At 49.1% G+C, this 15696-nt stretch overlaps 1 protein-coding gene across 1 annotated transcript in view; it reads left to right on the forward strand.

The window, feature by feature from the left end:
- XPO7 (exportin 7) overlaps positions 1-15101 on the forward strand; it is a 54319-nt gene extending 39218 nt beyond the window's left edge. Inside the window, exons 20-28 of the mRNA XM_053401323.1 lie at positions 3911-3999; positions 5327-5434; positions 7231-7313; positions 7966-8180; positions 9068-9206; positions 10147-10307; positions 11519-11617; positions 11733-11860; positions 13648-15101. Coding sequence (XP_053257298.1) covers positions 3911-3999; positions 5327-5434; positions 7231-7313; positions 7966-8180; positions 9068-9206; positions 10147-10307; positions 11519-11617; positions 11733-11860; positions 13648-13741 — 1116 coding nt within the window. The 3' untranslated portion in view covers positions 13742-15101. The remainder of the gene's footprint in view (positions 1-3910; positions 4000-5326; positions 5435-7230; positions 7314-7965; positions 8181-9067; positions 9207-10146; positions 10308-11518; positions 11618-11732; positions 11861-13647) is intronic.
- The last annotated feature ends 595 nt before the right edge of the window (positions 15102-15696 follow it).

Consider the following 15696-nt stretch of genomic DNA (forward strand, 5'->3'; position numbering starts at 1 on the left):
CACTAATAACCCAGAGGTGCATTTTAAATAAAAGGACACATTCTACTCATGTAAAAACACGCTGATTCCCGGACCGTCCGCGGGCCAGATTGAGAATGCGATTGGGCCGCATCTGGCCCCTGGGCCTTAGGTTGCCGACCCCTGGGCTAGACGTTTGTCAGAGCCCTTCTGCCTCTCTGAACTTCCTCGTTCTCTTTTGGCTACCAGTAATTTTTTTTTTCTCCCCTTCCTCCTCCTGCAGTGCTTAGTTAGGTGGTTGCCTGTGTTTGCATACAGACCTCATGGAGCTTTCACTGCATACAGACCTTATTGAGCTTTCAGGATGCTACCTGCCACCTGGACTGTAAAGCCATCAGGCTCCTTGTGCAATCCTGTCCTGAAAAGAGCAATGGCCAGTCCTTAATTTCATTCAGTGGGAAGTGGGCAGACAACCACTCAGCAAATGGACTCTCATCATGGATATTTATTTATTTATTTCCCACCCATTTATACCCCAGTTGGCAACAGAGGGGTACTGTCCCTGGCTTTTTCTCTTATCTGGCCCTGATCATTTCACAGGACTCTTAAAACTGTCACAGGCAGCAGATGCTAGCTGGTATGCATCTTTTTTTCCTTTTCTTCTCATCCTACGACGAGATGGTGGTGTGCTTAGAATGAATTTATGGCCTAAACACTGAATCATGGAAACAACCTCTAAAACAAACCTTTCTGTGGTTCCTGATCAGAGTTTCAAACTATTCGGGGAAGAAGCCCTCGATGACAGGCTAATTGAGACATTATTCTTACTCTTATTTTATTTGTACCCCACCCATCTGGGGGCTAGAGGATTGCAGAATCGGGGCGCAGCGTTGATGTCAGATGACACCATCGCTCCTAGAACAAACCACAGTCCCAGCCCCAGCCAAATGTGCCCTTGACAATTCACACCTTCCCTTCGGGAAGGAGAAACGCGGAAGAAGGGGGATCATCCTAGCAACAGTTTTGGCCATACTTTGACTCCAGCAAAAGGAAGGCACCAGTTAATGTCACCAGTGTCCGGGTCTTCAGAAAAATACACTCTAGCCTCCCTGGCAATGCAATATCTGCTTGATAGCCACAGTACAAAACAATTCCAGATTCTCAGAAATGTTTGAGGTGTACAGTAGGGGTGTATGTTTGCTTTTTTAAATGAATTATTTAAAAAACAAAGTGAACGAACCCCATTTGTTTTTAAGTATAAAAACAAATGGCAATTCAAAAGAATGAGTTTTAAATGGGGAAAAGCCATTTGTTTCTTTTGGGATAAAAAATGGAAACTGTCTGGAACAGCTTGTACTGGTTGCAGGGAGCGGGAAAAGAGAGCAGTCAGACACTGTCTGCACCTTTTAAAGTTGCCTATAAAACGGGCCGTTTGTCCTCTCCATTTGAAATTTGGCAAGTCTGATACCATTAAAGAGTTGTAGGGTGCTTCTCAGTTTTATGTCATTTGGATGGAAAGCCCTGCAATTAGACAGCAAAAGACTAGCTAGGTTTGCTACCGAAAGAAACGGGAGCAAAAATGTGAGATTAACGAAGTCAGATGCACTTGCTCCAGTTCAGTAATGGAAAACAAAGAACAAAACAAATGGCATTTTAAATACTGAAAACAAATAGAGTAACTAACTGAGATATGTGTCTTGTTCACCTCTTGATGTATACGCCTGGTATTTCCCCCCCCGGGGAAATGTTGACTTAGAAGGCAATTGTGCATCTTGAGCACCTTTTCATGTTGTGCAGTGGACGCACTCTGCTCCATCACAGGAGCCCAGGCAACCACCAGATTTACCCCCTCTGATAGTAAAGCATACTTGCATGTTCCAATGCATCTGAGGCACTCTAGACTTCTTGGGAATCTATATCACCAGCTCTGAGCCCACCCTTTCAGACTGTTGCCTGTATTGTCTTCACAAAGCTTATCCTTCTCCTGGGACGAACACAGAGACCAGGGTTCAGTTGCTGTGATTCAACATCATCAAGGTTGCCTGGCTAAGTCACCAAGACTTGGACACCAGAGTCTGAATCCTTCTGTGCGCAAAGTGATTCAGAAGCATTTTGGCATTGCCAAAGTCGCCTGGTGAATGGCAAAGTACAGTGGTACCTCAGATTACATACACTTCAGGTTACAGACTCCGCTAACCCAGAAATAGTGCTTCAGGTTAAGAACTTTGCTTCAGGATGAGAACAGGAATTGTGCTCCGGCGGCGCAGCAGCAGCAGCAGGAGGCCCCATTAGCTAAAGTGCTGCTTCAGGTTAAGAACAGTTTCAGGTTAAGAACGGACCTCCAGAACGAATTAAGTACTTAACCCGAGGTACACCATTCATTTGAGGTTCCCAACAAAGCGTGTCAAAGAAATAGGTTCCCCATCTTTCCCATTTCCTGACCAGAGACCTTGGGAAGTCCTGGTAAGAAGGAAGAGGTTGCATCGTGGAGGAGATGAGCTGGCTGCCTAGCCCTACTCCACAGAGGCTGCACTCTTTGCTCCAGAGGAAGCAGGCCGTTCCTCATCTCTAGCCAGCAGAGAGAAGCCTGCCCCATCTCCACTGAATGACCGAGAACCCACCTAGGCTTAACATCCAGGAGAGTTGGGGCTATATTAGTTCCTGGCTATTTTGCTGCTGCTGGCATAAGCCAGTTGTGTGGCGAGTTCCCGCCCCCCACCAAGGATAAATAAAGACACAAGACACCATAATTTAAGGTTAAATGGGCGAATTAGGCCACAACTTTATTGAATTCAGGAATGAGAGGCATTGGCTTAGGCATTGGTCCTATCGGCTATCCGGCTCCATCCCATTTGCTGGAGACACGGGAAGGGTTAACACCATAGAGGGGGAGTCTCCTGCTGAGGCACGTCAACTAGGAGCTCCCCTGGGTCACCGCTCAGGGGCGTGCCTTTGGCCCACACCTCCATAGGCTTCGGACAGGGCCACGCCCCCCGGAGTCCTTTATCGGACCACCCTATTGTATCCCTGACCTGTTCTTCTTAGAGGCTGTTGCATCCCTCTCCTTCCTTCCCTAATCTTGAGGGGTTTAGTTTAATGCCAATTATTCAGACTTTTTGGTTGGTCTCAGTGGCGTTGTGCCAAGCCTCCTCCTGATGGATGCTTCAGTTTGCTTGCCTTTTGGGCACAAGCCCTGCCTTGAGAGTGAGTGAGAGGGCAGGAAGAATTCCCTCTGGATACCCTCTGTCCACCACAAGGAACATTCATAATCCCACTGTTCTTCTTTGAGTGGTATCAAATGAGACAATGGGCCTGTAGATGTCAGTGTCTGGCGACCCTCCAGGGAACTTTCCACCAGTGAGATGCACGCAATGTGCTCCGTGTCTTCCCACTAAGGGGGGAAGATGTGCACTGAGCTGAACTGTGTTCCGATGCTGTTGCTCAGGGAGTACAGCACGATCTCATCTTACGTGCAATTGACTCACAATTTCAACCTTGCGTGGTTGAAAATGGGCTGGTTGAAATTGCACAGTTTAAATGCACACAAGACCAAGAGTTTAAAAGCTCTTTTTGCAGCGAGTTTTCCTGCCACGGAAGGAACTTGCTTGATGGGCAAGTCCTGCTCAGCACATGGGCTCTGGGATGCTCTCATGGGAACTCGGATGACCTGCAAGAGCATCCCAGAGCCCTTGTCTGGTAAGCAAGGTGGATGTTTAAAAGCTTTACACCTTGCTATGGGGGCAAGGCCTGTTTGGCCTTGGTCTGGAAGGCAATGATACTTGTGCAGGGGTGGTTCCAAGTAGTGGTTTTAGTGCACATGGTTTTGCATGTACGAACCATCCTCGGAACGTAATCCCCACACAAGGTGTTATCATACTGTATCCATTTCTGCAGTTGCTTTTGGGTGGACTCTTGCTTCCTCCCCCTAACCCACACCTCTCCCTTCACACAGAGGACGTTGGTTGGCCTGGTGAGAGATTTAAGGGGGATTGCCTTTGCCTTCAACGCCAAGACCAGCTTTATGATGCTCTTCGAGTGGATGTATCCTTAATCCTTATGTATGTCCCTTTACTTCTTCCTGCCACTGCTGAAAACTGCCTTGTGTTGCCTTCAACCCTTCTGATGATACTGCAGCTCCAGTGATGGGCTCTCGGCTGCTTCATTGAGAATTGAGTCCCCTGCCAAACCTTGGGCTTAATCTGTTCTTTTCCATGGAACAGCAAAACTGCCTGATCTTCCCTGATCAAGAAGCAGGGCATGCCGGCCACAGAGTGCTACCTGTAGAATTCCTCCTGTCTTGACATCTGGGAAGGCTGCATGACTGTGGCCAGGGAAGAGAACCCAAAAGTAAGGTGCAGACATAGTGGTGGCAGTGGGATCCCACCAGGATCTCAGCCAAACGGATCCAGTAAAGTACTCGTCCACTTTTCAGGCTTATTATCTGCACCCTAATCTGGCAACTTCAGGTGCCTTTTGTGAGTGCCCATGCCCTCCTACCTTTAGCCAAATAACACCCTGAGTTTTAAGAACCTGAATATAATGGTTTAATTAAACCATAATGGGTTTAATAACAGGTGGAGAGAATCAGCGTATAGAGGGGAGGACCAAAAAATATCTACATGGTGCCTAGGGAACAACTTGCACCTTAATATCAGCAAGACAAAGGAGATGGTGTTGAACTTTCGGAGGAAGAGAGGAGAACTAGCCCCGCTGTACATAGGGGAGGGCTGTGTGGAGAGAGTCTCTTCCTTTAAATTCCTAGGAGTTTGTCTCAGTGAAGACCTTACTTGGAAAATCAGTACAACCCTGGTGGTTAAGAAAGCCCAGCAGAGACTCCATCTCCTCAGAGTATTGTGAAAGAATGATGTCAATCAACATTTGATGATCTCCTTCTACCGGTCCACAATAGAAAGTGTCCTTTCATACTGCATCACGGTGTGGTATGCTGGTTTGACATCAACTGATAGGAAGTGGTGAATACAGCACAAGATATTATGGGCTGTCCCGTGAATCTGCCGGATGACATCGCTGAAGAACGTTGCCTCAGGAGAGTGAGGAAAATTCTCAGGGATGATTCACACCCTGGCCAGCACTTTCTTGATCTCCTGCCCTCGGGCAGAAGATACAGAAGCATGATTAGTCGCACCAACAGGGTTCTATCTGTGGGCTGTTAGGCTGCTGAATGAAAAGATAACAACAGGGCAACTGACTTTCGGGTTTGGTGGGTGTGTAAACGAGGGGAATTAAGACCAAGAGAGCTGAGTGGGGGGTGCTCATGTAATCTCATTGTATACAAGTGACAATAAAGTATTTCAATATTTAAAGTCATCCTGGAAGCAGTGTTGCCTCCTTAACTTCTGCCTCACAGCTACCCATCCTACATGCCAATCCTGCAGCGGGCAGTTGAGCTCTGGTACCACGACCCAGCCTGCACCACACCTGTGCTCAAGTTGATGGCCGAGCTGGTGCACAACAGGTAGGTGGGGGGAAGAGGGTTGGAACTGCCAGGGCTGACTTGCCTAGGAATGCAAGGCGGCCATTCTTATATCTGCAGGGGCCTTTCTGGGATAAGAGGAAGAAAGGGCTTGAGGAGTGGTTTTAACAATCCAATATTGGCAAGGGAGTTAAACGGGTTGTTATTTTTGTGTCAAAGTGCTGTTAAACAATTAATAAACACTGCCCTTCAGTTAATAATTTCCAGGGTACCACCATCAACTTATCTACGAGATCACCTTGCTCCATATACACCCACTGGGCTGCTTCAGTCAGTGGAACTGGCACCACTACAGGTGCCATGTAATACCTATTCCGCATTTGTAAGGACTCACTATTTTAGTGTGGCGGCACCTACACTTTGGAAACCCCTGCCTTTTGACACCAGACAGGCGCCTTCATTATACTCTCTTGGTGCTGGCCTAAAAAAAAATATTTTTTTTGGTTTAGACAAGCCTTCACAGATGTTTAGAAAGCTGTTGTGAGTTTTAATCTGTTTTTGGTTTATTGTTGTTTGAACTTTTTGAAAATCTTAAATTACCGTATTTTTCGCCCTATAAGACGCACTTTTTCCTCTCCAAAAATGAAGGGGAAATCTGGGTGCGTCCTATGGGGCGAATGCAGGCTTTCGCTGAAGCTTGGAGAGCGAGAGGCATCGGTGCACACCAACCCCTCTCACTCTCCAGGCTTCAGGAAGACATCCGCAGCCTAGGCAGCCCTGCGGGAGTTCCCGCGGGGATGTCTAGGCTGCGGATAGCAGCCTGCTTCCCGGAGCGTCGGGCACTCTGCTTTCAGGGCACCCGGCGCTTCGGGAACACATCCGCAGCATGGGGAGCCCTGCAGGAGTTCCCCGCAGGGCTCCCCACGCTGTGGATAGCAGCCTGCCGCCCGGCGGGTGGGGCGCCCTGAAGCAGAGCGCCCCACGCGCCGGACATACATCCGCAGCGTGGGGAGCCCTGCAGGAGTTCCCCGCAGGGCTCCCCACGCTGTGGATAGCAGCCTGCCGCCCGGCGGGTGGGGCGCTCTGCTTCAGACATCGGCCAGCCCCACAAGCTCGGGGGACAGCAGGGAGGCGCAGCGCCGCCATCCCGCTGTTCCTCGACCTGGTTCGGTTTCTCCGACCTGCTTTTTGGGGGGGAAATAAAGGGAAAAATTTTTTCCTTTATTTCCCCCCCAAAAAACTAGGTGCGCCCTATGGGACGAAAAATACGGTACTGTTGTCATTTTTTCTTACTATTAATAATAATAATAATATTGTTTTACCTTTTATGTAAACCGCTTGCTCTTTTTTTTACAAACTGTGTATAAATTTTATGAAATAAATCTGAATAAGCAGACTTGACAGTAACAAAGAGCAATTCAGGAAACAGTCACAGGAGAACATTTAAACATTTGTTTATTTTATTTATTTATTCGGATACCACCCTTCACCCAAAGATCACAGGGCAGTTCACAACATAAAACTCACCAGAAGCTTAAGTGCAACCACAGGAACCAGGTCAATTCTCCCTGGAAACAGCATAGAAGACCCCCTGCCCTCTGGTTTCCTTTGTTTGCAGGGGCCTCTGAAGATTTGGACAAACCAGATGTAGTCCTTTGAGCAGCGCATACTTGTCTGTGGAATTCCACAAGAGACCGTGATGGCTTTTTATTTTCAGTGGCTTTTTAAAAGGATAGCTAAATTCATGGAGGATGGGCCTATCATTGGCCATTATATGAGCTCCAACTCATTTTCTCCCCATGCTTCAGCCAACTCACAACTTTGTTTCTTCCTTCCAGATCCCAGAGGCTGCAGTTTGATGTCTCCTCACCCAATGGCATCCTGCTCTTCCGGGAGACGAGTAAAATGATAACTACCTATGGTGGGTCTCTTTCGAGGGAACGGGCGTCACTTGATGGGCTGCACTAGGTTACAGTGGATGGCCAAGGGATGCCCCAGTCCATGACTGGCCTTAAACTGGTGGGGGGAAGAGACAGCCTGCAACATTCTCCAGTCACAGACCTCCTCTAAAGGAGCAGATCTGCTGTCTGAAGTCCTGGAGCAAGAGGGAGAAAAGACCTTGCCAAAAGACAAACAGCCAGGCCATGGCTCTTTCCCCAGAACTTCCTCGCCCTCTGGCACTTTTCCCAGGTCGCTGTTGACAGTCTCACTTTTTCTTCTCTAATTACATTCTGTACTAGGTTATTCACATGAATTTTTGGGTTATTTTAGAGTAGAACCAAAGGTCGTAGCGAGCAGCAACCGAGGGCAAACTATGCTGTGTTATAAAATAACATTTAAAAACAAGAGTACATTAAAAAGCACCTTTCTGTATCAATATAAAGATTGGTATCGGCCTCACCCCCTTGTGAAGGCGACATGTTGAGAGTGAAGTAATAGTCTCCTGCACATTCAGTGTGGCTTTTTGACTTCTCTGTTGACCTCCTGAGAATAATACACTTTGGGCTGAGGTTAAAGGGGAAATGTACTGAGCAGAGTTGAGATAACTAGCCTTTAAAAAAATGCTTTTGCAGGAAATCGCATCCTAACCTTGGGGGAGGTTCCAAAGGATCAAGTGTATGCCTTGAAGCTCAAAGGGATTTCCATCTGCTTCTCCATGTTAAAAGCTGCCCTGAGCGGCAGCTACGTCAATTTCGGTGTCTTCCGTCTGTATGGGGACGATGCACTTGATAACGCCTTGCAAACCTTCATCAAACTCCTGCTCTCCATCCCCCACAGCGACCTTCTGGTGAGCTTGTCCGCCTTGCATCAGGCCCTCAAACCTTCCCCCACTTTGGGCAGCATTCCACAAACTCATCCCATAAGCGCAAGGATTATCACTAGCACAACAATACTTCTCCTTGCACAATCCTCAAACCTGCTTGAGTGTTGGAGGAGCCCCTGGAACAGATTTGCAAGTGTGCAGGGGAAGAAGTTCTGTCGCACTAGTGATAATCCTTGCACTGATGGGATCCTGGCTCAGCACTGCTTCACATACAGCCCCTTGTGTTACTGCGCTGCCTGTGCACAAGTGTCACAGTTGGTTTGCAATTACTCTGCGCCACAGATGGGCAACCTGCTAGCAATGTTTTCCTTCTCAGAGCTTTTGCAGTTAAGATTCCACCTTTTTCGTGCCTTTATGTATTTCCCCCCATGTTATTTTTGACAACCTGTGCTACAAGGTCTGCACTGAATCCTGCATGTTGCTACTAACAGGTGATTTGGGCAGGAAGGCTAATGCCCCTTGCTAGACAAAACCATGGGATGGGAGGCAGCACCCTTGTGGGATCCAAATGGGAAGTTGGTCGGTAGATGCTGAAGAACAAGAAAGTGTTCTGTGGAGAATAAAACCACAAATTCCTCCTTCTTCCACTTCTCTTTGCAAACACACACCTTGAAATTCTGGTGTTGAGGGTTCACAGTACATGGGCTAGTGCCTTGCACAAGCTCAACAATCAAGAAGCTGTATTTCCCCTGTTACGGGAGAGATGCTTTGGAACATACTGCTTCTGGCAGCAGGGTTGCAGTGGGGTTGTATAAGCACTGTGCTCTTGCTCCCTGTAGCAGTTTTGGGACGCGCCAGGATATGTCTCCTCACATCTCTCATACCCGCATTCTCCCTTCCTTCGTTTGCAGGACTACCCTAAACTCAGCCAGTCCTATTATTCATTACTGGAAGTACTCACCCAGGACCACATGAATTTTATAGCTAGCCTGGAGCCGCACGTAATCATGTATATTCTTTCTTCCATTTCGGAAGGTCTCACAGCACTAGGTAAGTGTATCCATGCTCTCTGTGTGTCTCCTTGGATGTGTCAGGGATGGGCAGGAGCCTGAGGAGTCGGGGGATGTTTGGGCAGAGGAAGCGGGTGGGCAGGAAGATCCAAGGGGCCAGTGACCTGTGGGGTGGGGTGCCTCCCTGTGAGGCAGCTGCCAGTGGTGGTGGAACAGGGGTCAGGAGGAGGAGCCTGGGCAATTGAGACGCATCACAAGCCTGCAGCCATAGGCAACTAGACAGATAATTAAAGATACAGAACGATGGTGCTAGGCGAGCCTCTTTGGGGAGAGTGTTCCAGTAACGGGGAGCCACTGTTGAAAAGGCCCGTTCTCATGTTGCCACCCTCTGGACTTCCTGTGGAGGAGGCACACAAAGAAGGGCCTCGGGTGACGATCACAGTCAGGGTCGGTTCATATGGGGAGAGGTGGTCCTTGAGGTATTGGGAGTCGCCCCACTCTTTGTTACGAAAAAGGAGCAATGCAGAAGCGAGCTCCAGGTGGCTGGAATGCCAAACAGGCATTATGGGACTGTACCGTGGGAACAAGGGACAGTCTATTCTGTGTACTGAGCACTGGATGTTAGCTCAGAGTGTCACATGACCCTGTACTGGAAGTACATGGGTGGAGTTTTTTCTCTCTCTGCTGTTGGTGATGAGAGAGTGCAGTCACGATTTCTCTGTACTGCTGGAAGGACAGAAATAAAGGCATGTAAATACATTTCTGTCTGTCTCTCTCCCCTCCCTGGGAATGGGAGGGGTGAAGTGGTGTGTTCTTCTTCAAGTTGAGAAGAATCGCCGATTGAGACCTCGCCTTGTCTTGCCGGGAGTCGCTGACAGGGAGGTCAACAAGGTTTCAAGCCGGGCACCTGGAGGGTGGCCAATTCCTCTGACTTTTGGCTTGAAAACCAACACTCTTCCCCTTCTTTCCTGTCTTTGTAGACACCATGGTTTGCACTGGCTGCTGCTCCTGCCTGGACCACATTGTCACCTATCTCTTCAAGCAGCTCTCCCGCAGCACCAAGAAGAGGGCTGCCCCCCTGACACAGGAGAGCGACCGGTTCCTGCACATCATGCAACAGCACCCAGAGATGATCCAGCAGGTAAGGGGGGTGCAGGTAGTGTTGGCAGCCAGTGGCCTCCTTGGCCAATCCTGTGACACTCATGGAGCTGAATTGCTGAGGCCCAACATTGATTTATTTAGTGCATTTCCATTATTTCGCCAAAGAATTGATGCTTTTGAATTCTGGTGCTGGAGGAGACTCTTTGAGAGTCCCATGGACTGCAAGAAGATCAAACCTCTCCATTCTTAAGGAAATCAGCCCTGAGTGCTCACTGGAAGGACAGATCCTGAAGCTGAGGCTCCAAGACTTTGGCCACCTCATGAGAAGAGAAGACTCCCTGGAAAAGACCCTGATGTTGGGAAAGATGGAGGGCACAAGGAGAAGGGGACGACAGAGGACGAGATGGTGGGACAGTGTTCTCGAAGCTACCAGCATGAGTTTGACCAAACTGCAGGAGGCGGTGGAAGACAGGAGTGCCTGGTGTGCTCTGGTCCATGGGGTCACGAAGAATTGGACATGACTAAACAACAACAACAAATCTCATTCTTTAGGCAGAATGACTCCCAGAGGGGCTTGCATACAATCCAAACAAGACAGTCCTTACCTACAGGTTTACAATCTTATTTTTAAAAAAAGTTCAGGAGCAGGAGGTGCCTGGTGGAGCTGGGCATCTAGCAAAGCAGATGGAACAAGCCCGGTTTCCTGTGTCTCCCACTGAGGCCATCTGGTGGAGAATGGCTGCCCCAACAGTTGGGGGAGAGGAGACCTGATGGAGCTGGCAGCCTGTCACACCAGAGCTGCTGATGTGCCTCAGCTCTCCTGCGCGCGAGGCCAGTTGAGAAGCACCTGCAACAAGATGCTCATTTGCAGCCTCCCTACTCCTTCCTTTCAGTGCAAGCTTGAGAATTCTTGTGTGGCTATTCTTGTGTGCACCTGCCAAGGCTCAGTTAAGGCTCCTGGACGGGGCAAGAGAGAGCCTGCGACTCAGCCCAGCAAGGGTAGTTACGTAGCTGATGCCCATCATTACCTGTCATGCTCATTCAGGTCACACTGAACAGACTGGATGAGTCTTCTGGTGTGCTATGGGGATGCACATTACCATGTTTCCTTGACTGACTGCCTACAAGCAGAGATGCAGCAGACCCTTCCCCCTTTAAATGGTTCCATTCAGTCATACGTCTTTTTCAAAAAAAGTCCCTGCGATCTCTGAAGAGTGTAACAGCTAGCCTGATTTTGCTCATTCCTTCTAGATGCTATCAACAGTGTTGAATATCATCATCTTTGAGGACTGCAGGAATCAGTGGTCCATGTCTCGGCCTCTGCTTGGTTTGATACTGCTCAATGAAAAGGTAAGGCACTTCTCAGAGAGCTGTTCAACGGCTGGGACTCCTTAAAAGGAGTGCTCAGGAGATTCTGACTCCTTGGATAACTTAACCAGCATCCCCTCTTTTCTCCCCTTTCCAGTATTTCTCAGACCTACGGAACAGTATAGTGAACAGCCAGCCTCCAGAGAAGCAGCAAGCTATGCACCTCTGCTTTGAAAATCTCATGGAAGGCATAGAGCGTAATTTGCTCACCAAGAATCGCGATAGGTCAGTATCTCTCCTCTGCTGCAGAGAGCAGACTGCATAACAGTTGGGGATGGAAATCCCCCCTGAGGCTGCCAGCAACTCAAGGCCCTCCAGGAGCCATCAGGGGAGACTCTTTGCCTCCAGAGCTTCTGTCTGTAACGTTGCTCCACTGGAAAACATATGAGGTCATGCGCTCCTTAAGAACTGCTTGGAATTTGCTGGGCAACACTAGTGGCTCAAACACGGGGCGGATATTAGGAATGGGGAATGTTCACAGTAACTCTTACTTGAGGGCAGAAGCAAGTACCCTGTACTTGCAAGTATTTAAAGCAGTCTTCCCCTCTCCCCCCACGTGCCCTTCTCATTAAGTCCTGGCATTTCCTAATTAGCAAGGCCCTGAGCAGAAGAATATACCGTATTTTTCGCCCTATAGGACTCACTTTTCCCCCTCCAAAAATGAAGGGGAAATGTGTGTACGTCCTATGGGGCGAATGCAGGCTTTCGCTGAAGCCTGGAGAGCGAGAGGGGTCGGTGTGCACCGACCCCTTTCGCTCTCCAGACTTCGTGCAGCTGTCCGCAAGGTGCGGGAGCCCGGCACTGGGCTCCTGCGGCTTGCGGAGAGTTGCCTGCATGCTGAAGCCTGGCGCGCCAAGCTCAGTGCGCCCAGGCTTCGCGCAGCTCTCCGCAAAGCGCGGGAGCCTGGTGCTGGGCTCCCGCGGCTTGAGGAGAGTTGCCTGTGCTGGGGTCGGGGGATGCTCGGGCTTGCCCTGCCCCAGCCCCGCGCCTGGGGGGGGGGAATAATATTTTTTTCCTTTATTTCCCCCCCAAAAAACTAGGTGCGCCTTATGGGACGGTACGTCCTATAGGGCAAAAAATACGGTAATACTTTGCAAAGCCTGTTCTGCAGGCTAAAAGTGAGCGTGCTTAACTGTCCTAAATAGATTATTTTAGGGAGGTGGGAGTGGAAAGTAGGAAATGTCAACAGCTTTCGGATGTCAAAGGAAATTGGTGGGGGAACGGTTCTTGACCAAAAGTAAGGGAGCAGACTTGGCTTCGGCCATTGCACCCCAACCATTAGGAATACCTTCCCAACTTGAAGAGCAGTTCAGGGATAGGACAGCCTGCCTAGGGTAGCTGTGGAAACCCATTCCCAGAATATTTTGCAGGTACCAATTGGCCCAGCTTCAGGGAATGTGTGCACACAGCTGCTATCAACCTAACTTTCCAGCTGATTATTACAGAATTATTGTTCAAAACAGAGATTTTCAGAGAATGGGGATGTTAAAGCAAATTTAAGGGAAAGGTCCGAGAGGGGTAGAACTTAATGGGAAGAGAGTCAGGGTCTAAAGAACCTCGCAAGAAACCAGGAGACAAATGATGACCCCTGCAAGTCTTTACCAAACGCCGACTTGCCGTGCCTCAAGAAAGGGCTGTACACTTTATTTTCATTTGCTTTTCTTAAAGTGCCTTAAATGAGGTTACCAATTCACATCCCTGCAGCAAAATCGAGAGCTATCCTTATACTTCACTGAGCAGCCTTCCAAGTGATTCTGAGAGTTCAGTTGTCAGTACAGATGGTGACCATCTCGTGCAGGGGTTCCTCTCCCGGCCCCCATGCGTGTCGGCAGAGCACGTTTAAGTGTACCTCACCCCATTCTGCCTTCTTCCAAGGCCCACACGTTGGCGATCGCATGTCCATTGGACATGCCTAAAGTGATTGCTGCCTGTATTTAATATGCTGACTTAACATCTTGGGATGGTGGATTTTGCCCGCTTTCTAACCCAGCTTTGGCTTGCCTCCTTGGCAGGTTTACACAGAACCTGTCTGCATTCCGGCGGGAGGTAAATGACTCTATGAAGAACTCCGCCTATGGGGTAAACAGCAACGACATGATGAGCTGACATCTCGCGAGGAACCTCTCTCTGGCCCGGGCCGGGGAGGTTAACTTTTCCGATGGAAAGACAAAAGGGCATTTCTGATCCCTGCTGGTCCCTGGGGCTAGGCTGCAGGAGGAAGGGGTGTTAAAAAAAAAAAGTTCACCAGGGCAGAGGGGGCTCGTTTCCTTGGGGGCAGAGCAAGGGGGAGACCAGCGTATTTCCCTGGGTGAATGTTGGAGAGGAACCCCAGCGTCCTGCCGCAGCCTGCCTTGTATAAACATGTACATTTTTTCATAACATTTTGAACAAGGTTTATATTGACTCAAGTTTAAAAAAAAAAAAGTGTGACTGAAATTTTTACAGAGTTTAGTGCACCAATGCTGAAGTGAGGGTTGTATGTGAGTGAGGAAGCTGTGTCTCCTGGCCGCCTGCCGTGTTCCTGGGCAAGGGGGTGTGAAAGTGCAGAGTTATATTTAGTAACCAGTGTAGAGAGAGAGGCACAAGAAGTGTAAAATTCCAAATGTATATTTTTCTTATACATCCCTTTTAACTTGCACCATCCTACCCCAATCTTCCTTCTCCTCTCCCCGCCCCTTCTCGTTAGGAACTCAAAGCCATGCCATGCTCCATGCTGTTCCGTGAGTGTCCATCCCTTCTGCCCCATCAAACTGACACAGCTCTCTTCCCGCCTGGTCCCAGCTGGCCAGCCCAAGGAAGCCCGAGCTGCTCTGTCCATGCCTCCCCTCCCCAGAACATTGCACCAGGCTTTTTCCCTCCGTGTGTGAACCTCCTTGTTTCTCAGCTGCTGGAAAATGCATAGAGAATCTGCTTCAGGGCCTGAGCTAGTTTCTCTCCTCCCAAAAAGCAGCCTCGGTGAACTGCCTTGCCTTGTAGAGCCTGGCCACGGGCTTCCTGAGGCCATCTCTGCCGCTTGTCTACACCTGTCTACAGTAGGGACTGTGGGGAGTGGGCACAGGCTTGCTACCAAGGCAGGCCCAGCATGACATGTAACTCCCCTTGAGAAAAGTCCATTCTCCCCCCCCCCCCAAAAAAATGCTGCACCAACATCAATGTTTTTCAATATTTAAATTTACTTAAGAGAAAATAATGGGGGGAAATGACCTGTTTGCCTTGTACTTCCCCATTCTTCTTGCTGCTAGTTCTGTGCCCACCCAAGCCCAGCCCGAACCTGCCCTGGTTTCTCTTCCCAGATAGCACCTCCTCGGTTTTTATTTTATTTTTGTTCTTTCTCCTCTGGCGACTGTGTGTTGGGTCCTTTTTGCGTGAGCAGATTGCTGGATGACTTGTAAGGGTGTTTGCTGCATACAGTGTAAGCATTGTGGCTGCAAATAAACTTCAGTGGTTTCTACTGAGCTGTGTGGAACCAGGCCAGAGTGTTACTCTTGTGTGACGTTAAGTGACGGTAGCGTGCGATGACCACGAGCCAACAGGCGGGTGCCTGGGAACAAGAGCGTAACTTCTTGCCTCTTAGGCAACCCTCTTAGCACCTGCTTGCTTCCTCATCGCTGCTGGAAAAATATAGCGGAGGGGCGAGAGGGGGGGCGGTACCATAAGCATCTCCAAAAGTAGCCAGGTTAAAAGGATCTCACGCACAGCATTTGCAAACACAGCCCGGTTGCATCTTACATGTATTCAGTCTGTGCAGTTTCAACAATAGGCAGTTTCTGAAGGCCGCTGATTGAAATCCTGTAACTTCAGATGCAAGCGAGGCAGAGCGCTAAAAAGTTCTTTTTTGTGCTGTGAAAACCCAGTGCAAAAAAAGCTTTTGAGCTCTCTGGATTTCTTGGGAAGCAAAGCTCTCTAATGTGTGCATCAGCTCTGGAAGCCCTGGGGTGCTTGTGCAGAGGTGGCTTCAAAGGGCTTGAATGTACACATTTCTGCATATACACAGAACCCTTGGAACCAAACCCTCACATAAGATGCAGGCTTGTTGCAGGGGGCGACGACACTGGACTGCT

This window comes from Podarcis raffonei, chromosome 8 (assembly GCF_027172205.1).
Source record: "Podarcis raffonei isolate rPodRaf1 chromosome 8, rPodRaf1.pri, whole genome shotgun sequence".
Lineage (NCBI taxonomy): Eukaryota > Metazoa > Chordata > Lepidosauria > Squamata > Lacertidae > Podarcis > Podarcis raffonei.